This window comes from Echiichthys vipera (assembly GCF_963691815.1).
Source record: "Echiichthys vipera genome assembly, chromosome: X".
NCBI classification, from domain to species: Eukaryota; Metazoa; Chordata; class Actinopteri; order Perciformes; family Trachinidae; genus Echiichthys; species Echiichthys vipera.
Genome location: NC_139825.1, coordinates 5,706,401 through 5,732,611, shown reverse-complemented (window position 1 = coordinate 5,732,611; position 26,211 = coordinate 5,706,401). Strand labels below are relative to the sequence as shown.

Sequence of the window (26,211 nt, the reverse complement as noted above, 5' to 3'; positions counted from 1 at the left end):
GATCCGTCCAGAAATGCTGAAAGCTTTGGGTTTGGAGGGGCTGTCGTGGTTAACACATCCCTTCAACATTGCGTGGAAGTCTGGGACACTGCCAAGGGAGTGGCAGACTGGGGTGGTGGTTCCCCTATTTAAAAAGGGGGACCAGAGGGAGTGTGACAATTACAGGGGTATCACACTACTCAGCCTCCCTGGTAAAGTCTACTCCAAGGTGCTGCAAAGGAGGGTTCGTCCTATAGTCGAACCTCAGATTGAAGAGGAACAATGCGGTTTCCGTCCTGGACGTGGAACAATGGACCAGCTCTTCACTCTCGCAAGGATCCTGGAGGGGGCCTGGGAGTATGCCCATCCAGTCTACATGTGCTTTGTGGATCTGGAGAAGGCATATGACCGGGTCCCTCGGGAGATACTGTGGGAGGTGCTGCGGGAGTATGGGGTGAGGGGGACACTTCTTTGGGCCATCCAATCTCTGTACACCCAAAGCGAGAGCTGTGTTCAGATCCTTGGTTTTAAGTCTGATTCGTTCCCGGTGGGGGTTGGCCTCCGCCAGGGGTGCGCTTTGTCACCAATCCTGTTTGTCATTTTCATGGACAGGATATCAAGGCGTAGTCGTGATGGGGAGGGGTTGCAGTTCGGTGGGCTGAGGATGCCGTCTCTGCTTTTTGCAGATGATGTGGTCCTGATGGCATCGGCCGTCACTGGATCAGTTCGCAGCCAAGTGTGAAACGGCTGGGATTAGGATCAGCACCTCTAAATCTGAGGCCATGGCTCTCAGCAGGAAACCGGTGGATTGCTTACTCCAGGTGAAGGAGTTCAAGTACCTCAGGATCATGTTCACGACTGTGGGGATGATGGAGCGTGACTTTGGCCAAAGAATCGGAGCGCGCGGGGGGGGGGGGGGGGGGGTGTTGAGGCAAAGCTCGCTCAGGTCAATCTTCATTCCTACCCTCAACTATGGTCATGAAAGCTGGGCCATGACCGAAAGAAGGGTACAAGTGGCTGAAATAGGTTTTCTCAGGAGGGTGGCTGGAGTCTCCCTTAGAGATAAGGTAAGAAGTTCAGCCATCCGTGAGGAACTCGGAGTAGAGCCGCTGCTCCTTTGCATTAAAAGGAGCCAGTTGAGGTGTGTTTCCTAAATACTTATGTTTTTTTTTTTTTAAAGAAATTTGGTATGAGTGATTACACAAGGTGTTATTTTTCCATAAACTCAACTCATCACAGATTCAATTAAACATTAATCCTGAAAAGACAGTGGGGTGTAGATACAGTTTGTCCAATCAGTCAGGACAAACCTGAAACAGATGTGAATGAAGGTTAGACCGAGATACACAGCAATCAAGAGATTTGTCAGCCAAAGTCCTCTTCACTGCCCAACGCAGGCACTCCAGCTGTCAATCAACAAACAAAACAAAGAGCGGGATGCTGGGAGCTGATTGTGTCCCCTCAACAAGTCCCCCCACCCTCCCCCCAAAATCTAAAAAGGTGACATTGTGGTGCCCCTTTGGTCTGGAGCTGGTGGCCTGTCAGGTCTGTTTGATGTGAGTGAGCGGGAGAGGAGGCAGGAGGGCTGGACAGTAACTTGCAGTGACATTAGTCACCCCCGTCCATCTGGGCTGGGGAAGGATGGCCCTGACAATGATTGATGGCTGCTATTCATTTATAGATCCAGAGGAGAGGAACCGGGAGGCAGTAGACACACTACTGGTCCTAGGTTTGATGGTCAAAAGCATTAGGGGATATTTAGCATTTGGCTTGCTTTTTTGTGGACCTGACCATGAAACAAATAAAGATCTTTCTGTCCCTACACTTGTTAAGTTCCTTACGGCTGCATAACATCTAAAGTCTAACCCACATCATTACTCACCTAATCATGAAGATACACTTCTTAATTCTCACAGGTCTTCAAACTCAGTTTTCAAACATCAACAGTGAGTTGGGATTTTCTCCTAGATCAGCTTTGATGCAGTGTGGGTGCAGTATATGGATGTTGTATATGAATTTAATTGAATGAAGTGTTTCATAGATCTACATTTTTTAAATTCTATCATTTTATATATATATATATATATATATCATATATATGTGTGTGTGTGTGTGTGTGTGTGTGTACTTGTTCAGTCCCACCCCTGTTTTATTATCTATGTACATAAATCATGAACAAATCTAAATGAAAAATTGGGCCAAACACAGTTGTATTTTATGTTTATGTCATATTTACTCTATTATAATCTCTTTTTCTTTTTTTTTTTCTTTTTTTTTGGGGGGGGGGATTTCGATAGCGCAAATCTATCAAATAATGCTCCCACTACATAACTATTTTACATTACACCACTACTCTCTCCATGTATACTACAAGAATATGGGGAGTATATTTTGATTCTCTATTTTACCATCTTTATTCAAGATTTCAGGGGTAGTGTTTTTCTTAGAAATAATATCCCCTATCAAATCATTCTCCAACGCATGTTCAGGACAATAGCACATCTCAATAGGGAGTACATATTGACAAAGCACTCGCTGTAGCTACATTCGTGATACAACCTTGACGTTGATGACTTGAGGATGAATCGACCTTAGCAAGTTAGGCTTGAGAAGTACCCCACCCATCTTTTGGAAGCGGAAAGAGGTCTTTGTGTGAAAACTCTTTCTCAAGAACGTTTTGACGGACCACAGACGATAACATTCAACTCTCAAAGAAGGCTGGCTTGCTTCAGTCACGAAGGAAGCTCAGCAGCGTCTGTCAGACAGACTCGTCTCCCTCCCTCCCTGCCAGGCCCAGCACCACCACCACCCCTACTGAGCGCCAGCACAGCGCTGCTTGGGAAGAAGAGAGAGGGAGAGAGACTCAGCGGCTGTGGACTTAGATTACTCTGAGCAGCATGCATGGAATTATTAATGCTATAATGTTTTTGAATATATTTCACCCTTTTCCCTGCTAGTCTGAATAAGTCGCTAACATTGTTGCTAGTCGCTTTTAAAAAATAAAGTTGCTAAAGGGGCCTGAAAAGTAACAAGATAGTTGTCAATACTGCAGCTGGGAGCTTAGCAGTATTGCTTGATGAGACTGTTCTCATTCACGGTTTACATGATATTGTATAAATAGTAATGACAATGTGTATTCCATGTATTATACAGTATAAGAATATATATGGAAATGATGGTCTCAACTGAAATTGGATTCAATGAAATAGTTGGTTGCTACTGCTTTCACTGTGGGGCCCTTAGCAAAAAATATTTTGATGATCTATGTTTTGATGAAAAAAGAATGTATTTAGAGTGAATATTGTTGGTGTGAGGAGAAGTTAAGGAGAAATATTTACAAGGAGTTGAAGATCTCCAATCAGTGTGTAATGTCACCCATTTTGAGCCCTGAATATTTCATTCATTTGAATGGAGAACAGCATTTAACATGTAACTGGATGTTAAAACCAGGCATGTTTGAGTTTTCACTTGAGTTATTAAATACATAGGAAATGTTGATTTTCAAGTTATTTGTTGTTTTATTTTGATAGTGCCATTTCGTCAGTCAGTGCTAAAATATGGTCACTAGAGGGCAACATTTACCCTGGGGATTTGTTACTGCATCAAGTGCATTATGGTCTTTGTTACGTTTGCGTGTGGACCATGGAGATATTGTCAGGAGGACGGTGATGTGATGCCATTGTGTGAAGAAGAAGGTAAAAAACTGACCTATTCTGTTAATTATATCACTGTATAAAACCCTTATATAAAGGTACCTGTGTATGTTTGTAAACGATGATTTGATATCTGCGGATTTAGGGCGCGAGTCATCGATGTAATATTGTTCAACCTCATAAATATGCTAGAAAGTGTTAAGCCATGTGGTGTGATTTTGATTGTGAGAAATTATGTTTTAAAGAACAGTTATTCAGTCTAGAGAAAAAGACTGGTGAAATCTGTCGGGAAGGTCCACATGGCGCTAAGTGAAGTGTGTTGAAGAAGAAAGTGATTTTGGTTAATCATTAAGAGACTTTTTGAAACTACCTCTGGGGTTACCGAATATGTGTGTAACTGATTGTGTTTTCTGTTTGCAGTCGTGGCCACTGTCGTATTTTATGGTATTTTACTTTATTGTAAACACACCCTCTGTCATAAAGGTTGTAACTTGTGTTCATCAAATAAAACTAGGCTATAAGAACCCCAGAAGTAATTGTGTTCTGTGTGGCATCCAATTACAAACGCTACACATATTTGGTTAAGTATGAAATATACTAAAAACATAGCTAATGTCCCCATGAGTTTCTGTGTTGGACAGGTTGAAGTAGATAGGTGCGGAATAAAAAGTCAGCTTTTTCAGCAGAGCGCATAGGTGCACATCCTCAGTCTGTGGTAACAGTAGAGAAAGTAGAGACCAAGCCCCCACCACAGTGACTTCCTGGATGATTCAATAAGAAAGAGCCAAAAACTGCAGTTCTCCAAATGTCCACTAGGAGCGGTTTATACAATAGAGCAGTTTCTCATTGACCCCCATATTAAATATAGGTCGATTTTCACAGCATAATTAAATCTATTTAAGGCCTGGTACAAAAAAACATTCTAGTCTGTATGTTTAAGTCATATCTCCATGACAACACTAAGGTGTACCAGGCTACTTTGTATTTTAGAAGAGGTCTTGAGTGACAGCTAGCCTCTGGCCCTCACTTCTCCTCAGAGGTAAACGTCAAACGACGTATCTCCCTCCCCCCAACGTCACATACATTCCCTTTTTGGTAAAAGAAAATGAGGCGAAGTCAAAGATTGACAAGATGGCTACTCCCGTAGGCGAGTACAATTGGATCAAGTTTAGAGAACGGCCTCAACAGGTATGCTACATCCATTATTTATACAGTCTATAGTAGAGATTAAAACTAGAATTAGTGGTTTTCAGTTTTTTAAGGCTTAGAATTAACTTGAAGGATTACATGTACAGTATTTGTAATGACTGTTATCCTAACCCTAAAGTGCAACACACAGACACATCACATCAATTATCATGCATCCAGACTTGACCTATGTCAAAGATGGAAAAATTACAGCGGAATATTCTGATTACATGGAGATTTCTCTTACTTTAACCGAGTCCTCAGAGTAATCTAAAAAGACCCATAAAACCTTAACTGTACTTTGACTGCCAAAGGCAGATGCTGTAGAGCATTTTGTTCTTGTGTTGAGATAAAGAAAATACAGGCATCCTTACACCCTCAATGCATATTAGTCATTGCAAATGAAAGATATATGGATGTCATTTATAGACGATAAGGTATGTACCTATAAATTACAGGAGAACCAGGATATATTACATTGAGCATTTATTTCAGTCCATGTGCATTTTTGTCAATGAAAATAACGATAGAAGAAAATTAAATTGGATAGAGCAAAAATACTCAAAGTTTATGATTTTACACAAGCTGCAGTATAATTATAATATCATTTAAGGCACTTAAATATGTCAACACAAATTAAACTCAGTCATCATACCAAGAAAAAGAGTAAACTGTGAAGATCAGTTTCAACTGAAAACAAAACTCCTTCTACTCCGCTACAATGTTTTAATGTAGCTATTTTGATTTGAGTCTAGGATTGTTGGGTGGTGGGTGACATGATGTTATATTATTCATTATGCTGATCCAGGTGTGAACTAACAAGTAGTTATTTGGTAACATTGCCTGATTGCTGCCTGATTTAATTGTGCAGCAACCACACTGTATTATTCATTGCCTGGCACTTTTAACTTGGTAATTACCAGCTGCTGGGACTCAGTGGGACTCCAGTGGTTGTGTCAAAAACAGCTCACTCACTACTTTACCAACACAAATGCATGCAGGAAGTACTTCTATCATTCATCATATTTTTTAGGCTTGATATACAAGTGTATGCCCAGTTCCAGCACAGGGTTTTTACAATTATAGTTGTCAGCTATTACATTAATCGCCAACTATTTAGACGATTCATTGGTCCTTCTGAGTCATTTTTAAGGAAGAAATGCCTGAATTCTCTGATTCCAGCATTTCTTGACCCTTGTAATGTGTGAGAAAGCTCCTTTGGTGTTAGCAGGTCAAATTTGACCCATGATTTAACTCGGTCAAAACACTACCATTGGACTAGCATACAATATTGTTTTTCACCTCATAGCTAACTTATTATATATTCATATATATGTAAACACTGCTTTTAATTATTATTACAATTTTAAGAATATTTAAACTTTCACTTATTAGATTTCCTTTAATGAAGGCAATGGGTAATTATATTATCTGACTATAAATTACTTGGGGTACACACACACAAGCTTAGTATTATTCACAATAATGACATCTGTGGTGTTACGGGTCAACATACACACACACACACACACACACACACAGTCTCACAGCCAAATATGGGTGGCACAAATGATCTGCGAGTCTGGTTGGTTCAGAGGGATGTCATCCTACACTGTCTGCCTGATGGTAAGCAAAAAGGGAATGTGTCATAGGTCGATGAAAAATGGTGGATAAAGGTTTGAAGGTAAGGTTAAAATGTAGCTGCCTTACGGAAACGTTAGCTTGTCACTTAGAGACGCAGTGAGGCACAGAGAATAAACGTTAATTGTGCAACAACATTGATCAGGCAAAATCCAGCTAATATGTATTTCCTTTGATCAAAATACTTTGACAAGATGACCGATCTACTGCGTGATAATGTAGTGTCATGAGAAGACAAGGCTCCAACGGGCTGCTGTAATTCTTCTTTTTCTTTTTTTCTTTCTTTCTTTCTTTCTTTCTCGCTTGCTTTCGTATGTGAATGACATCAGCTGACAGGAAGTTAAAAAGGACCCAGGCTGTTGCCTACCAATGGAACGTAGACTCACTTAATGAGCAAGACTTGTACGTTTTTTCGAATGGCAATGAGATAGCAACCATCACACAATTTGTTAAAAAATAAACATGCCATAGCTTTGCAGTAATCAGAAATATGACTCCCCATGACAAAAAGGAAAAGTTAACCCTGACCTACTGGCTGATCCATTACACGAATCTGCTGTATGGATGGCAAAGATGCAGACAGAAGTACAGCCAAAGAAAAATCATTTCTGCATGCATGTTAGTATGTCTTGTATTTCTCTCTTCTCTTTCCACAAAAACAACAAACAAAGTTATCAAGAGTGGAAGAGTGATAGACAACAACAGGAGCGAAAAGAAAGAAAGGGGAGGAAAGCACTTACCATTTAATCCAGCTACAAGATAGCAGGGTCAGGGTTTAGAAGAGGAAGAAGAAAAGAAAGAAGGAACAAAAAGAGAAACATAAAGACACCCAGCAAAGCCACCGACACTTTAACACTATGGCAGCTCTACAACAGAGAGCGAAGCAGCATGCGGAAAGAATAACAGTAACAGTTAAAACATGTGCAGTACATGACCAGGAGGAGGACAGACTAAGAACATCATTTACACTGATGTGTAAAACATGTTGTACATGAGCACAAGAAGATAGAACAAGAAGCTACAAGTGATGAAGAGTGATGTCAACGTCAGCAAACTTTAAAATTATAACATTCTGATCTTCATGTAATTAATCTAAAATTCGGCTGCAATAATAAATAGTATCCTATTTCCTACAATGAGTTAAATCAATCAATGTAACTTGTTGAGTGGATGTAAATACAGCACAATTAAATAAGTAAAATCAGCATTAAAAACCATATTAAATTATTTAGCATTTGCTCAAAACACAAGACATTGTATATTTCTTTCCTTAACAAGATGTATTGACGTGAGCTCAGCCAATCTTCTTAGGTACACGCACTCCACACACATTGGGCCTCATACATGAGATGTTCCTATGCGCAGATTTCAGTTTAAGTTGTGCGAACAATTTAAGAACATTTGTTGCATTCATTAATACTTACTTACTTCTCATTAATTCTTAGATAATTTAAGAGTACTCTGGACCAGACTGAGCCAATAAGAACAAAAGTCAACTTGTGGAAAATGAATGATAGAGAGAGAAAGTAATTTACTTAATGAAAACACAGAAGAAAATCTTCTACAATTATTGATTATTATTGATTCATGATATTATTTTAAATGTTTACATGTATTAAAGATAACTAGATCTATACTAAATATACTGAAATTCGACTAATGTGCCTGTGCGCACATGCATGCACGCATGCACGCAAGCACACACACACACACACACACACACACACACACACACACACACACACACACACACACACACACACACACACACACACACACACACACACACACACACTCCTGTCCCGCTGGTCGGGGGGATTACATGACTCTTCCACGCTGCACACATTTCAGTGGTTGAATCAAGGTACAGCTGGAAATGGGCGGCTTCAGTGCTATATATATAATATATACTATATATACTATATATATATATACCATATTATGTGATCTTAATTATGACCTTTAAACCACATCAGCCACATTAAAACAATTACAAAGTCAGCCTACTATCACCTAAAGAATATATCAAAGATTAATTAAATTCAATTCAATTCAATTCTATTTATAGTACCATATCATAACAAAAGTTATCTCAGGACACTTTACAGAGTAGGTATAGACAACACTCTATGACTTATTTATGATTTAAATAGACCCAACAATTCCCCTGTAGAGTAAGGTGGACAGCCATCTGTCTTGACCAGTTGGGGAGAAAGAAAAGGAGAGGGAAAGAGAAAATAGACGGACAGATGGACAGAGAGAGACAAGGACAGACACGAAGACAGAGAGACAGACACACTTCCAGAGATGCAAGCAACCAAAGAGTAACAGTAACTATAATAATATCTATAGTAATGTGAATATGACTTATGTTATGGCAGTTAATACAGCAGAACAGTAGAAACAAGTACAGCTAAGGTGGCAGAATATGACAATGATAATAATTATGGTGCCAAACATGATCAATGATGAGTAGTGGCAATAGCAGCTACGATACAGCGAGACATACCACTGATGGTGTCTTATGGCTATAACATTTTATAGTTTATAATACTCAGGATCAAGATTAAAGGACTTATGTCTCAGCAGGACTTAGAAAAACTTGTCCTCGCATTTATCTTCAGCAGGCTCGACTACTGTAACAGTGTCTTTACAGGTCTCCCTAAAAAGTTCATCAGACAGCTGCAGTTAATTCAGAATGCTGCTGCTCCAGTCCTTACTAAGACCAAAGAAGTCGATCATATCACTCCAGTCCTCAGATCTTTACACTGGCTGGTTGGTTTACAAAGCAATTAATGGTTTAGGACCAAAATACATTTCAGATCTTCTGCTCAGCTACGAACTATCCAGACCTCTCAGATCGTCTGGGACAGGTCTGCTCTGTGTCCCCAGAGTCAGGACTAAACATGTAGAGACAAGACAGCGTTTTGTTTTTACGTTCCACAAATCTGGAAGAAATTTCCAGAAAACTGAAAGTCTGCTGCAACTCTTAGTTCTTTTAAATCCAGACTGAAGACTTTTCTGTTTGCCACTGCCTTTCAATAAATAGTTTGAACTCCTTGTACTGCACTTTAACTTCTTTCTGTCATTTATTTTATTTGAATCTTGCTGTTGAATTGTGCTATACAGATAAACTTGACCTTAACATAAATCCAACTTTAAATTTGGGCTATAAGCAGGAACTGATGTTGCTGGCATTTGCTCAGCGGTCGAGCTCACTTGATATACTGAAAGAAAGGCCAGTGACAGGTGGTATGCTTTTATACTCACCTGAACAAGTGTGTAAAGTGTCCTAACCTGGTGTGTTGTGCACAATATGCACCATGGTGTGACCCCAACCACTGCCACCTGAACACATGGGTGATGGTTTTCCCGTGGACATACTTAAGGCATAGAAATTAATAAAGGGTTTTCATTTCTTGTTTTTTATGTTTTATTTGTTTCTTTTAGGTTGTCATTAATTGCTGGTAGAGTGGATATAATATGCTGAAGAGTCTTCTTAAAGAAACTTCATAGAGAAAAGTTTGTATCTCTGCAGAAGAAACGTTTATTTTCCTTTTGCTGCCCTTTAGTATTTCTTATCCTTATTAGTTGCTCTGTTTCTTTTCTTTATTTGTTTCTGCTTGTTGGTTTGTGGTTTGCACATGGCACAAAATCTGCTGCCCTTATATGGGTACATTCGGGCGTTTGGCTGTGATAATTCCAAATTGTCTGGCACAGGCATCCAATTTAAGACCAAATGGAATTCAGTTTTATTTCTCTGTGCAAGAACAAATATAAGAGACGAAAAGAAAACATTCATGCATGAAGCCAAAAGATCTTGTCAGATTAACTATAAATGTGAAGTGGAAGTTCTGGTAACACAGGGGTAACTGTGAACAGAGCAGTAGTAGCAGAAGTGTGTTTGCGGATGGGAGAAAGTGACCACATTCAGGGGGTTGCGAATCCACCAGGGGAAGTGAAAGTGTAAGCAGAAGGGCCAACAGCAACCTTGCACTGCCCTGGCAGGTGAGAGAAGAGGGACCAAAAGCCAGGTAGAAAACGGAAACAAAAAGAACGAGCCAGCTTCTTCAAAGACCCCTTTAAGCATACCAGACAACTGCTGGAGGAGAAGAAGAGTGGGAAGCTCAAAATCACCAGGACACAACTGAAACAGCACTTCAGAGAGTAGTACAGTGATCCAGCAAAGAACGTCCCATAAGGAACACTGGGGTACGTGCCCCAGCCTGCACCTCCAGTTACTGAATTCAACATCATGCCCCCGAAGCTCAGTTAAGCTAGGCAGGTCGTGAGGAATACATGGTTGTCATTAGCACCAGGCCCCAATGGAGTCCCCTACAAGCTACATAAGAAATGCCCTAAGGTGCTAGAGTTTCTATGGTATCTCTTGGGAGCTGCCTGGAAAAAGCAACGTATTCCATCCGAATGGCAAAGAGCTGTAGCGGTCTTCATTCCCAAGGAAGTGAACTCCAAAGACATCAGCCAGTTCAAGAACATTGCCCTGCTGAATGTGGAAGGAAAAATCTTTTCTCTGTGCTGGGCAAAAGGATGACCACCTACCTGCTCGAAAATTGTTGCATAGACACCAACTGCCAGAAGCAGGAGTCCCAGGCTTCCCAGGGTGTGTTGAGCACTCCACAATGATGTGGGACCAGATCCAGAAGGCTAAAAAGGAGAAGACGGACCTCCATGTCATCTGGCTCGATCTAGCAAACGCATATGTATCAGTCCCACACCAGCTGATCAACTATACCATAGATTTCTTTCACATGCCCTCCTGCATCAAGACCATGGTTGCATCTTACCTCAGTGACCTGCAGATGTGCTTTGCTCTCCAAGATTTCACCACCGGATGGCAACAGTTGGAGGTAGGCATCGCTATGAGGACGTACATGGATGATGTCACAAGCCTCCTTCAGACCGCAGCATGTACATCAAGACTGCTGAAAAGGATGGACGAGCAGATGTGGTGGGCTCGAATGAGGATCAAGCCCTCAAAATCACGCAGCATGTCTCTCAGAAGAGGAGTCAGAACCGACAGCACCACCTTCATCGGAGGGGGAGAGAAAATTCCACTCCTTTCTCCCTGCTCCTCATTGAGCTCACAGTACCAGCGGAGGAGGGAATCCAGGCCGCCCACGGACGAAAACCACACACCTTCTGAGGGACACAGGAGTGACAGGAGGGAGCCTGAAGAAGGCAACCAAAGAGCTGGCAGAGGAGGCTGAGAAAGGAAGCTTTTTGCTCTGGTTAAGGAGGAAGGACAAGTGCTGGGGAATGAAAAACTAACCCCATCAACAGCCACAGGGGGGAACACCTATCAGCTGCAGGGGGTGGCAGGGAGACGTCCCTGTCACTGCTCCGCCACCAGGAGATTTTCCAGGGTTAAAGGAGAGAAACCTTGGTGATTGGTGTTTTTTGGCTTATGACCCTGCAGCTGATCCGTTGGCACCGGAGGAGGTGCAACCGGCAGCAATGTCTAGCAGGTTATCCCATCTCCCTGTTATTTCTACTAACAATCAGTGGGATTGTTGCATTACTTGACAACAGTTGAATTTTGCAAGAAAGGTTTTATGTTGACTTACAATAAAACGTTGACATTAAAATTATCATCATTTAGATTTTCTCCTTAACTCTCATGCTGCTTTTTCTTTGGCAAATATCTTTCATTAAAGATAGACCTTTCAAACTCAAGTTAAACAGGTCACAACAATTATGTTGATAAAACTAGTCTTGTTTGATCTACATAATAAGATTAAGTTGACTATACTTGTTATAGGTTAATCTAGGATCTGTCTTGCCTGAGCTACAAATTAATCTGAAAAGTTGGATATTTTTTGTCAGTGTGTGTTTCCTAAAAAATATGGGTACACCAACTGAAGAAAAAAGTGAAAAGTTCTACCTCCTCAAGGTAAAAAGAAATCATGAAATCAGACAATGATGTGACTTCATATTGTTTGGGCCGAAGTAACTGTGTGGTGTGCACACGGAAAGACAAAGATGAATGTTAGAGTAGAAAACTTACAGAACTGAGATATTGGTGCGTCGAGCTGCGGTGCTGTGCCCCCCCTTGCATTGAGTTTCTGGACCTGGGTAGGAGGAACTGGCTTGTGTGACTGGCCGGTAGCTCGGTACATGGCCTGCACCCAGAGGATCCGGTCCTGCTCATCATCACTGGCAAATATCACAGTGTCGCCCTCTTTCACAGCGTTGAAGAACGTCCGACCGCCGTCTAGACCTGAAGGATGGACAGAGGAAGATGATTAGGATAGCTTCTTCATTTATTTTTTGACAGGATCAGACATTACCGTTTGTAACCCTTTATAAACATCCATTGAGTCCATCATTCCGTAACATGCACGACAGGGGAGGGGGGATCTGTAGCGTGTGCAGAAACGGTGAACTGCGCTCAGTGGACAGGATGATATGGGCGCGGTGGATTTTTGCTAAACAAACAACAAGTTATAGGTGCACATAGAGGTGCATCTTTTTCTAAAACTTGATGATTCATGTTGTTCTATCGGAGCATAGTGTCAGTTCAGTGAATATGATCGAAAAAAATCATATTTAAAAAGAAAACTATAACACTGTAATTCTATGAAGTTAAGTTGACTTCATCATGAGGGTTATTCAATGCTCCTTCGGAGCCACTGACAAAATAAACAACTGTTTTCATAAACCAGTGTTCTCAAATGGGGGTATGTGTTTTATAAGTAGTCAAAAGTAGTTTTTCAGTTGCAAGCTTGTTGTTTAGTAAATCACACACTGATGGCGCTGCACTTTCTTGTGCCTCATTATATCTGCTTTTTTTCTACCAAAACTGTTTTGTATCGGTCAGGGGGTACTTGGCTGAAAGGGGGTAAATTATTGATGTGGTCCGTGGCAATACGCTCAGCCGTTTCAACCGAGTGCATGCACATATCTCCCGAGTTGGGAGATCCTTACTGACCAGGGCACCGCATTTATTTCAGGCTCACTGAGGGAACTTTATGGATTATTGGGCGTCCAATCAATTCTAACTAGCGTGTACCACCAACAGACCAATGGCCTTGACAAGTGTATGAATAAAACCTGAAGTCCATGATCCATAGGTTTTTCTCCCTTTGAGCTCCTGTTTGGTAGAAAACCACAAGGGGTTGTTATTCATTCTAACAGGGAAGGGGCAACACAGAATTACCACCTCAACCTCCTCAAAGCATGGAGAGAGACAGAGCCTGTGTCTCTGGTTATCTCTGAAGGAGCCCTGAGGTCCCCCAATCCTGCTCGCTCACTTATGACAACCATCTCACACCATCCCAGAGGGCAGATGCTGCCAGGTTGAAACACCTGATGTGTTCTCCCCCTTGCCAGGATGCACAAATCTTATACATGTTGTGTCTCGCCCGGGTTTGTCAGTGTGGTCAAGACCTTATTGGTTACCTGAATACAAAAGAAAAGTGGTTCAGAGGGAACTGGAAACCATGCTGTAGATGGGGTTAATAGGGTCCAACAGTGTCTGATGTAGCCCGATCATTCTGGTAGTCAAGAAGGATGGGTCAATTTGGTTCCGTGTGGACTATCGCAATATGAATGATGTGTCAAAATTTGATGCCTAATCGATGCCCCGGGTTGACTAGCTCCTGGATCATTTAGGCACTGCTTGTTTTCTCACCACGCTGGATTTGGGCCGGAAGGCTCCCCTGCTTAAGTCAGACATTTGGGGTATTTGGAGGTGGGCATGGTTGCGCAATCAGCTGCAGTGGAGAGGCATGGGGATGGCTCATGAGAGCAGTGCCAGGTCGCAGCTGATTCTGGTTAGGCTAATTATACTCTCCCTTTATATGCAGTAGCATGTTGCACCTTTAGATGTCACCAAAGACAGCAGGAAGCTGGAAATAGTGTTTGTCCACACACCCTCACAGGACTGAGAAGAGGTCTAATCAAGCAGCATTGCTGAAACCCCTTTGTGAGTGGACTGTGGGTGTGCAGGGGCAAATTTGCACATCAAATTCGGGACACCTGTTATTTGTTGGGATATTTCTTGTTGGAATGCACTGCACTGCTGTGTGATGTGGTTGCTGTTACCTGGCTGGGGGTCAGTGTAGTCCACAGTGTAGCCATCTAGTTGGAGGAGCTCCACAGGCTCAGCCTTCTTCTCTCTGTAGCTGCACATCGCAAAGGTGTACTGACTCACCTGCACCAATCACAGAGAGAGAACATGTTAACTCATCACCCTACTTTAAGTTTTACAACCATTACTATTGATATAGAAACAGGTAAAATAAAACATAATTACATGACAAACATCAGCATTAGCAGTAACAACAATACTAACTTTAATTCAGACAAGTGGTATAACTCGAATTGCTTTAGTGAGGTTATTTTTTCAGAACTGTTCAGGAAGTTCTCCAGGGTTTTCCCAATGTATTCAAGCCCGGTGTCAGGATCCCAGTTCTGGCAGCCTCTCCTTTTCCTTTTGTGCTTGTGTTTGTCTCCCTCTGTCTGTGTTTCCCTGTATGTGTCTCCCCTCTGTGTTTGTCTGTTTGGAGATGGGAGGCGTGGTTCTGGACCAGCTGAACCGCATTTCACGAATTACCTCCCCAACAGTATAAGAAGCTGTATGTTGGACACGTCCGGTGCCAGATCGTCTCATCATCTACGTGGTATGGTGTTTCGTTCGTTGGCTCCATTTTGTGCGTAAAGAAGCAGTTTGCTTGTTTCATGTTGTCGGTTCTCATTGTTTCGTTTTTTCTTTTTGTTTTAGCTACCTGTGATCCTGTTTCCCTGTGTGAATCCCCATCTGCTTGCCAGGAATTGGGGAGCAGCATTTTGGAATAATCCTCTCACCCAGTATTCCACATTTTTGTAGCTCTCCAGTGAGAAACAATTAATTTGGACATTGTTTTGAGCTGTGATGGCAGAGATTTTCCCCTCAAGCTCTTATCGACTCAGGGGCTGACACGAATATTATCGACACGGAGTTGGTACGTACTAATCGGTTTCCAACTATTTCCCCGGAGACCCCGTTGGTAGTTAGCGGTCTCAGTGTGTGTGTGTGTGTGTGCGATGAACTAGCCCAGATTTCAGACGAGACGGTTCCCATGACCCTAGCGGGTAATCACATCAAAATGATTTGTTTTTCACATCATGTCATCTGCTAATGGCTCCGTTGTTCTTGGTCTCCCTTGGCTCATTGATCACAACCCTGTCATTGACTGGGTAGCAGGTAGGGTTGTCAGCTGGAGCAGCGGTTGTCACTCCTTGTGTCTTCGTTCGGTCACTTCTAGGTGCCTCAGTGTCCCCAACCCCTCGTTACCTGAACCCCTGATCTGTCCTCTGTGCCACCGGTCTACCATGACCTCACTGAGGTGTTTAGCAAGGCTGAGGCGCTATCCTTGCCACCTCACCATCCCTATGATCGTCCTATTGATTTGCTACCTGGGTCGACCTTCCCTACCAGTCGTCTCTATAATCTGTCGGGACCTGAACGTGAAGCTATGGAGATCTAAATCAATGACTCCCTCAAGTCTGGGATCATTTGTCCTTCTTCATCTCCCTTGGGTGCGGGTTTTTTCTTTGTTGCCAAGAAAGAAAAATCTTTACGGCGATGCATTGATTACCGTGGTCTCAACAACATAACTGTTAAGAACAAGTACCCGTTGCCCTTTATCAATTCCGCATTCGAACCACTGCATGGTGCCACTGTCTTTTTCAAACTGGACCTCCACAACGCTTACCATCTGGTGAGAATTAAGGAGTGAGATGAATGGAAAACTGCTCTCAACACACCACTAGGCCACTTCGATTGATTATGCCGTTTGGTTTAACTAATGCCTCAGCTGTGTTGCAGGCATTGGTCGACGACGTTCTTCGTGACCTGTTAAACCGCTCTGTTTTTGTCTACCTGGATGACATTCTCATTTTTTCCAAGTACGTGTCTGAGCACGTTAACCTTGTCCGTCAGGTCTTACAGCGCCTACAAGAAAACCGACTTTATGTCAAAGCGGAGAAGTGCGAGTTCCACATATCTTCAGTGTCTTTCACAGGCTACATCGTGGAGAGCGGGCAGGTGAAGGCAGATCCGGCTAAGGTCCAAGCATTGATGAAGTTGCCGACGCCTTCTTCCAGAAAGCAACTACAACGATTTCTGGGGTTCGCTAATTTCTATCGCCGTTTCATCCGCAACTACAGCCATGTTGTTTCACCTATGACCAGATTGACCTCTCCCACTACTTCCTTTGTGTGGTCACCCGCTGCTGAGACTGCTTTTCAGGTCCTGAGGAAACGTTTATCCTCCACCCCAGTGTTAGTCCAGTCCAATCCCTCTTGCCAGTTTATTGTTGAGGTGGACGCTTCGGACCTCGGAGTGGGTACGGTTTTGTCTCAACGCTCAGGGAAGGACAACATAATTGTCATTTTACATCTTTCTAATGGATGAAAAAGTTGTCTAACTGATGAAAGAGGTGATCACAATTGTTCACATGTTTGGTCGTTGTGTCTGTTTTATTACAACGGAGCGCTTGGACCCGGAAATATTTTTGAAAGGGTGTTACGTCAGACTTAACAGCCAGATCAGTCACTGGCTGGACCCTCGTCAAGAAAAGACACGTTCCGGCAGGGCCAACAACGTTTGTGGGGTAAAACCTGGTTCTCTTTACCAACATACAGCAACAGTTCACCTTACATCTAAAATGCACGATGAAACCAAAACCCTTGATATATATTTCAGGGTCAACCATAACCAGAAACAAAACTGTGGGTATGCAACATCTAAGTAACTCTGACAAAACCACAAATACTGGTAGATGCACTGTATGTGGTTTTGATGCTTTTTGGTGTCTAAATAGTTTGGCATCCGGTTTTACTGTGGGTCCCACAGCGAAGAGAGTGCTGTGAAATGGTGAAATGATTAAGGCGAAGTTTAGAGTGTTGCGCAGTTCATGGTACTGAAATAGATCGAACGATTGACAGATGGACATGTGTCTTCACAGATTTAAAAACTTTTTTTTTTGTATGAACCCAGATTCTATTGCAACAAGAGAAAGAGAGAGATGTTGTGTATCGAAGAGAATATTACATGGAGAATTTATTTTAAAATAAAAATATAAATTATAATCAGACAACCTCCTTCATAGGCCCATACCCATCCACTCCTTCCGAGTTCAGTGTCCAGATCAGTACATTTATGAAATACAGAATAACATTATGAACACGATGTGACCATGACGGTTAAATTTATGCAACAAAAACGACAGTACATTTTAGACAACAGAAGGTGATGGTAAAAGTCATAATCCATAAGAATTGAGATAAGTTGTTTCAAGCGGCAGCTTTGGGAGTAAGATGTAACTGCAGGCGAGTCTATGGGTTTCTTTGGAAACACTGTTTGATTTCCTTTGCATGACATCAGTAGATTGGCAGCTCTGCCCTCCGTGGTGTTGCGTGATACCTTCACATGCTCTATATGTCTCCATAAGAGCAAGCCTGACTCTGAATTCAGACTTGAATATCCTGTCTATTACTTTTTTACTTGTCAGAAGTTGGAAGTTCCTGATTTCCTAGTACAATGGAATGCAGCATCATCAGCAGTGACAAGCTCCACCTGGAGACACCAACCGCTGCTGACTGACACTAATCACTAACTCAGGGTTGCATTTAAATATAGCGAGGGGATGTTGCCACAGACACTCAGATAGTATTTCACGGCAAAGAGGCAAATACGTATCGTCATATGATCCATCACTGTTGTTTAAACTCGGTCTTTGATAGATGGGAACTTAAAAGACAATTAAATAGATGAAAATCTCAAGGGAGAGAGAGAAGCAACTGTGTTACTTCTAGTGGACAGTGTGTGTGTGTGTGTGTGTGTGTGTGTATATATGTGTGTGTGTGTGTGTGTGTGTGTGTGCGTGTGTGCGTGTGTGCGTGTGTGCGTGTGTGCGTGTGTGCGTGTGTGCGTGTGTGCGTGCGTGCGTGCGTGCGTGCGTGCGTGTATGGTTTTATTAAACTAACTACATTAATCTAATAACTCCCACCATAAAGGGTGTGTTAAACCGGTGAAACAGTGTCACACTCAGACTTGCACATCCGATTACTGTCTTCCACTTGTTTATTTGCATAAGCTTTCCTTTACACACAGGCTATGGTAACTAGCACCTGAACAGTAGCCGTGCCGTGTGCCAGGTTATCAACTGAAATGACACAAAATAACCAAAACCACAATGTTAATGACACGGACATATTATCTACTGTATAATCCACATACACAAACTTGCTTATAATATTCAGCATAAAGTGTAGTCAAATTACATCTCTTAACTCACCAGCTCAGCTTCACCAGTCCAACAACAGCATGAATACAGAAAAAATAGGGGTCCGCCCCACATAACCTAATGGGGGGGATTGCTACCACGAGAGATCACTATGACGTTACAACAAATGTGGGATAACTTCACACCTCCCACTTGGGCTACTTGTCCTAGACTAAGTAGGCCACTATAACTATTGGTGATACAACAATGTGATACACATGATATGCAAAACCTCCCGGGTGACAAAATAAAGATTGTTCAGTGAAACAGATTCAGTCCAAGTCCCACATTCAAATATCCACAGTTCTAGCACCTCTTAGGCACTCAGGGGAGCAAACAAAGCCCCCTCCTGCTCCTCTACTGGCAGCAACACCACCAGCCTCCTGACATCCCTGTGTAGGAGTGTGGGAGGACACGGTTTCTTTTCATTCCTTCCTTGGTAGAGGTTGATGGGGAGACTATGACAAATCCTCACCTTGACATCTCGGACAACACCCTTATCATCTGGACATGACTCCTCGACACGACCCAGCCTGAATCGACCCCGGAGGGCGTTTTGGTCTGCAACCCATACCAGGTCTCCGACAGTGACATTCCTGGCCGGGGCATGCCACTTCTGCTGCACAAACAGGTGAGGTCCTGCCAATTGGCTCCAGCATCTCCAAAACGTATCCACTTCCACCTGGACAGCACACAGACGACTGAACGGGTAGGTAGGGAATTCAAAACCCTGGGTGTCACCCCTGGGTCCCGCCCGACCCAACAGCAACGAGTTTGGTGTCACAACATTCACAGTCTCCTCTCCTTTGGACTTTCCTTTTGTTGATACCTGACAGGAAGCTATAAAGCTCTTTTAGTGCAGGTCTGGCCCCAACGAAGTTGGTGCCCTGGTCAGACCAGAGCTTTTTGGGATGGACCCTCAGTGTGGTAAATCGCTGGTAGGTTTTGAGAATGCCCTCAGTCGACAGGTCCTCAACCAAATCTGCATGGATCGCTCTCGAAGCCATAAAACTAAAGACCACGCCCCAGAACTTCTTCTTCATGCGCTGCCTCACAGAGTCCCTGACTGTGTATGGACAGAAAAGGTCCAGCGTTGTGTACTCGAAAGGAGCCGCTGGTCCGGTGCGTACAGAAGGGAGATCACACATTACTTGAGAGCTGAACTTGGCCCTGCTCTTCTGGCAATACATACACGAGTCTATAATGTTGCGAGCGACTCTAGGACCTTGCACCACCCAGGCTCTTTTCTTCATCCGAAGGAGGCTGCCGGCAACGCCTTCATGGTTGGCACAGTGAGCTTCATAGGCAATGACGCTGCTAATCCGCTCCTTGTAGGGGATCAGTGGAACCCCAGGTCCCCCTTTATTGACAGACTGGATCCGGCCGTGGCACAACAAGAGGCCCGTTGCAGTGTCCTTGTTCACAATCAGACGGTTGAGTGTCATCGTAGGGAAGGTCACACCCGTCTGGGCAGCAAGACATAAGTCCTTGAACGCCTCCTCTCGTTCCTGGACTGTGAGTACAGCCTCCCACTGTTCTCACTTGCCGGTTCGTTTTCTGATGAACAACCAGGAGTGCACGGCCCTGCAGACGTATCCCACAGTCCCACAGAGCTTGGTTAGTGTAGCAAACCTCGAATGATTCACCAGTCCTACAACAGCCGAACCCCACATCCTCTTCGTACTGCAGCCACTAGATGCTGTCGAAGAGACCCCACAGCAGCACCTGGCAAGGATCCTCTATTATGAACCACAGGAGGCGACGTAATCGCCCCGTCCCTGCCCTTGGCATTCACACTGGTAGGACCAACTGACGCAGGCAACGTCTTTGCCTTAGCCCTTGTGATGATGGCAGAGAAAGCTTTCCTTTTGAGCTTACTCACGACCTCCCTGGTTCCAGAGGCCACCTCTGCAGCAGACTTCATGGGCCACTCCTCCACTGCTCTGGTCAGGAACTCGGGCCCTCTCTGCCACAAGGAGTCACCATCAAGCTGCTCAGGGGAACACCCTCTCGTGACTAGATTGGCCACATTGTATTGACCAGGGACCCACCACCAATCTGTCACCGGTCCGGCCTTCTGAATCTCACCAACACTGTTAGCAAAAAAAGTTTGGAACCCATAACTTTCCCGCTGGATGGCTCCCAACACAGTCTGGCTGTCGACAAAGTGGTACCACCTATCCACGCCCAACCGCCCATGCTTCAATATGTACCCCTTCAGTCGGGCAGCAAAGACGGCTCCGCAGATCTCCGCTTTTACAGCATCACCCTTCTGGTCGAGCGGGTTCAATTTTGCTTTCAACTCCACAAGCCGGGTTACAACACTCCCTGAAGTCTCCCAGCACAGGTAGAGCACCGCCCCATTAGAGTCACAGCATGCATCGGAAAATGTGATCCCCCAGGGTTTACCCAGCCAGCCACGAGGTGTAATACTCCTGGGGAAAGTGATGGTACTCAGCCAGGCATACTCCTTGAAGAGGTTGATTGCCCTCCCACGCAGCTCACCAGACAGTGGCTTGTCCCATGTATCCTTAGTCAATGTGCCAGCCTCTTGAAAGGCCCTCCTGACAAGAATGACGGCCTTCTATAAGTATTGTCTACGATGACATGTCTTTCATCCACTCTGTCGGTGAACTGGGGCAGATGAGCGGTCTCCCTCATGGCCACCTGGGCGATACAACCAGCCGGCTTATCACCCATGTTCACCCGTACCACGGCATAGTCCTTGATGTCATCTGTTGAAGAGTCCCTCCACAAGAAGCGATGGACATGCAACTCCTGATCCTCTAACCACACAGAGTTGTACATCTTGGACACATCCCCAACAGCTGCATGCTCCCCCTCCCGGAAACGGAGCAGGACTGCCCGGATGGGGTTCAAGACGTCTGGGCCCTACAGCAGGATGCCATTCAGGCTAACACCCCTGAATTCCCGGCTGCTTTCCCAGACTAGTCTTACCGGTGTGGAGAGTGTGGGTTGGGGGCTGTCAAGTGGTTCACCCCCACACAGCTCCATTCCAACTGTCCACTGAAGCCCTGGAAAGCTTGATGGCGGCTCCCCTGGCTACCATGTTGTGGACCTGCCCAGCGTAAGCCTCCTTCCACTTGGGACCCCCATTGAGGCGCCTCTCTGACTTCAGAAATGCCGCCTTTACAGCTCCGCAGTTGTTCGGCGGGGTAGTAGGGTCCTCTTTCCAGGAGTACCTGGCGTCCCGGTGGGGCTTGTTGCTGTGGTCAGGCTTTTATCCTTTTTACTTGAGACCTCCATTCTGCCGGGTTGGCCTTCTTAAATATCTTACATCGGTATAAACGTTCAGTATGCCCCTCTTTGCCACACATACTGCATGGATCTTGCAATAATTCTCCTCTCGCCTCACTTGCCGTGGCCTTGGTAAATGAACGTCTCTCCTGCCTTCGGTCCCCCGGTCTTTCCTTTGGCTTCTCACGATGGCTCGGTTCACCAGCCCTGGCAAAGACTGGCCGTCTGGTGATCTGTAACTGCTCCAGTTGCACCAGAACCGTCTTCTGATCTCTCAGGAACTGCCATAGTTTGTCAAACCAGTTATGTGGATTCACGTTGCTTACTGCGTCACCTGTGACCGGATCACCAACTGTTTTTTTATGACGTCCTCACAACCCAAGTCTATAAGGTCATCCACCTCCTTGTCCGGGACGTAGCAGTTCCAGTCCCGCACAAACTCCTCCAGTGCTTCGACCCTGCTCTCTAATGCTGTGTGCACCAAATCATACTGCTCATGTGTCATGTGGCCTGATTGAAGCGCTTCAGCCTGACCAAACACGTCTTTGAGGTCCGCCTTCAGACTTCCAAATTGACTCAATGCACAGCGGGATCACAATGTCTTTTTTATCTTCATCTCTGTGTCTTGATACGCTTCTCCGTCACGGGGCTGGCTTAGTGTTGATTACTGTACGGTTTTATTAAACTAACAACATTAATCTCATAACTCCCACCGTAAGGGGTGAGTTAAACCGGGGAAACAGTGTCACACTCGGACATCCGATTACTGTCTTCCACTCGTTTATTTGCATAAGCTTTCCTTTACACACGGGCTATGCTAACTAGCACCTGAACAGTAACCGTGCCGTTAATTCACGGACATATTATCTACTGTATAAAAGGGTAATCAAATTACATCTCTTAACTCACCAGCTCAGCTTCACCAGTTAAACAGCATGAATACAGAAAAAATAGGGGTCCGCCCAACATAACCTAAAGAGGGGGATTGCTACCACAAGAGGTTACAACAAATGTGGGATAACTCCACAGTGTGTGTGTGTGTGTGTGTGTGTGTGTGTGTGTGTGTGTGTGTGTGTGTGTGTGTGTGTGTGTGTGTGTGTGTGTGTGTGCGTGTGTGTGTGTGTGTGTTTGTGTGCATGAGTTCTATAATCACATACTAAAGTGTACATAAAGAAAGAATGCCTTTATTTATCCCGCAAGGGGAAATTCCGTTTTTTCACTCTGTTATTATATTATTCAAGTTACACACACACACAGGCCCGAAACACACACACATGCACAAACAGGACCTATATACATGCAATTAATGGAGAGATGTCAGAGCGAGGGGGCTTCCAATGTATCAGCGCCCCGAGCAGTTGGGGGTTCGGTGCCTTGCTCAACAGCACCTCGGCAGTGACCAGGAGATGAACTGGCACCTCTCCAGCCACCAGTCCACACTCCAGTCACCTGTGGACTGAGCTACTGCCGCCCAAAAGTTGACGTTGTGAATCATACGGGCCACCTTAAATCAAACTACAACTATTCTGTATTTCTCACTTGGAGGAAGAAGCGAATTGAGCACCACTGTATCACTGATCAGCTGATCACCAGTGATTGAAACCCATTCAGAGCGATACTTCAACTCTGTAGTCTCCTAAATCCCTCTGGGGCCTTTTTTGTAATGGAAACACGGCAAGTTAGTGGCCTTTTTACAGGGCGTGGCCTGAAACTTTCCAAGCCACATTTTACCCCTTTTTCCAAATGTCTTTATTGAGTCTTTGCAGACAGGCAAATAAAAGTACAACAGTTGCCTACTGAGTCGGAGTGTCTGCTTTAAAGTGGAAAAGAAAAACAAAAAACCCCAACATGAATCCCACTATCCCTCCCAACAACCCATGTCAGATGTAGTCACAGTAAATAACTAGGTAATTAACTAACATATAACATAAGTAAATAATTAAGGTACAATGAGACAAAATAGATTCAATAATAGTAAAAACATGTCAATGATTAGGAAGCCTACTCAGCATCATCAGGAATAGCAGTAAGTTACTAATGAAAGCCAGCAGCAGGTCCCAAGTGTTGTGGAATGCTGTCAATGCAAGTCTGACTTGCATTTATCCAATAGCGGCTGGAAATTCTTTTGAAAAAAGGTCCCTGAAGGAGCTGGTGATAAACACCCCCCAAATAATTGAACCTCTTGTCAGCTGTTTTAAAGGGAAATATGGATTGTGGGAGTGATCTTGCCAATTTGTCTACAAAAAAAAACTCACTTTTCTAAATATTCAATTTATACCCCAAATTTATATGCCCAAACTGATCCAGAATTGATAAAACTGGAGGGAGGGAGGATGTGGGGTTTGAAATAAATAAGAGGTCATCAGCTTATAAGGAGAGTTTGTGGACTAGACCAAACTCATTCTGGTTTCTAAGCCAGATGGCTAATGGATCGATGGCTTTAATAAACACCAAGGTTGAGAGCAAACAGCCCTGCCGGGTCCCATGGTTGAGAGGGAAGTACGCTAAACGGACACCGTTAGTGTTCACAGAGGCAGAGGGTGTTACATACAGAAGCTTAACCCAAGAAATAAAATTAAAATCAAAGCCAAATTTCTCCAAAATAAATAATATAAACCCCACTCCACTCGGTCAAAGGCTTTCTCTGCATCTAGCGCCACTACGTCCTCAGGGGAGTTGTTGTTGTTGAGCAGATTTCTGGTGTTGAAGAATGGGTTTCTCCCTAACGTGAAGCCTGTCTGGTCTAGCAAAATTATTGATGACATCACACTTTGAAGGCGGAGGTTGAGGACCTTAGCAAGGATCTTACAATCTACGTTTAAAAGTGAGACCGGTCTGTAGCTGCCACATGAGGTAGGATCCCTGTCTTTCTTCAGAAGCAATGAAATAGATGCGTCATACAAGGTCGCTGGCAGTCTGCCTTTAGTAAAGGAGTCATTGAACATTCTCACAAGGATGGGAGCTAATAGCATCAAGTATGTCTTAAAGAACATGACTGTAAAACAATCAGTACCAACAAATTTCCTGTTTTGCATAGACTTGATCGCTTAATGCACCTCCAACAGAGAGATGCAGCTACTGAGTTCCCTAGCGATATTTATATCAATCTGAGAATATGCTAGACTCCATAATACGGAAAACACGTTTCTTCAATGCCATGACCCACTGCCTCCCTGTAGCTATGGTCCAAGTCCTCCTAAGGAAAACATCCCGGGGCTGCTACGCTGTGCCGGGCAGCCAACATACAGCACACCATTCAGGTTCAATCACACACCTGCATGTGACCTGACTGTTTACCCAACACGCCCACTCCCCGGAACATCCGCAGACAGCTCCACCAACCCACAGTCACATCCTTGATTTGGTCTGCTCCACTGGACTCAAATTAAATCATCTCTCCAGCATCAACCTCCATATCTCCGAGCATCCTGCCATCATCATCGACATCAACATCCCCATCCCCAACCAAAAAGACAAACGCAAAATCTCATTCAGAAACATCAAGTCCATCAACCCCTCAACCCTCTTAGCCTCTCTCATCAGTGCAATTTCTATCCATTCTAACCTGAATAATAATAATAACAGAGTGAAATTGAATTTCCCCTTGCAGGATTAATAAAGGAATTCTTCCTCTTCTTCTTCTTCTCCCCTCCCATTTGGAAACCTACTACAACATCACTGGCACTGTACTCTCCTGGCTCCGCTCCTACCACACCAACAGTCAACAATTCATCAACATTAATAGCTGCACTTCCTCCATCACTCCGAGTGATGGTACAGAGTTTGGTGCTTGGTACTCTTCTCTTCATCCTCTACACCCTCCCCCTCTGCAACATCATTCGCAAACATGGTCTTCACTTCCTCTGCTATGCTGATGATGTCCAGATCTACATTTCCACCAATTTATCACCCCAGCCACTTGCACCACTCTGACCAACTGACTCACTGACTTAAAAACCAAATCAACTGCAACAAATCGGACATACTAATCATCGGCCCCAAATCCCTCACCAAACACATCCACAACTTCACTCTCTCCGTGGACAACTCCACTATGTCCCCATCCCTTCACCTGTGCAACCTTGGAGTCATTCTCGACAGCACCCTCACCTTTCAACAACACGTAAATCAAACCACCAAGGCTGCCTTTTTTTCCACCTCAAGAACATTGCGCAGCTCCGCCCATCACTCACCTTCTCTGC

The 26,211-nt window shown here is 44.0% G+C and overlaps 1 protein-coding gene across 4 annotated transcripts in view; it reads right to left on the bottom strand.

The window, feature by feature from the left end:
• LOC310965643 (calcium-dependent secretion activator 1) overlaps nt 1–26,211 on the bottom strand; it is a gene marked incomplete at both ends in the record, with an annotated part of 320,144 nt that overhangs the window by 125,154 nt on the left and 168,779 nt on the right. For all 4 annotated transcript variants that reach the window (XM_083939356.1, XM_083939353.1, XM_083939354.1 and 1 more), the window contains 2 exons: nt 12,487–12,699; nt 14,526–14,634. In XM_083939356.1, coding sequence (XP_083795482.1) covers nt 12,487–12,699; nt 14,526–14,634 — 322 coding nt within the window. The remainder of the gene's footprint in view (nt 1–12,486; nt 12,700–14,525; nt 14,635–26,211) is intronic.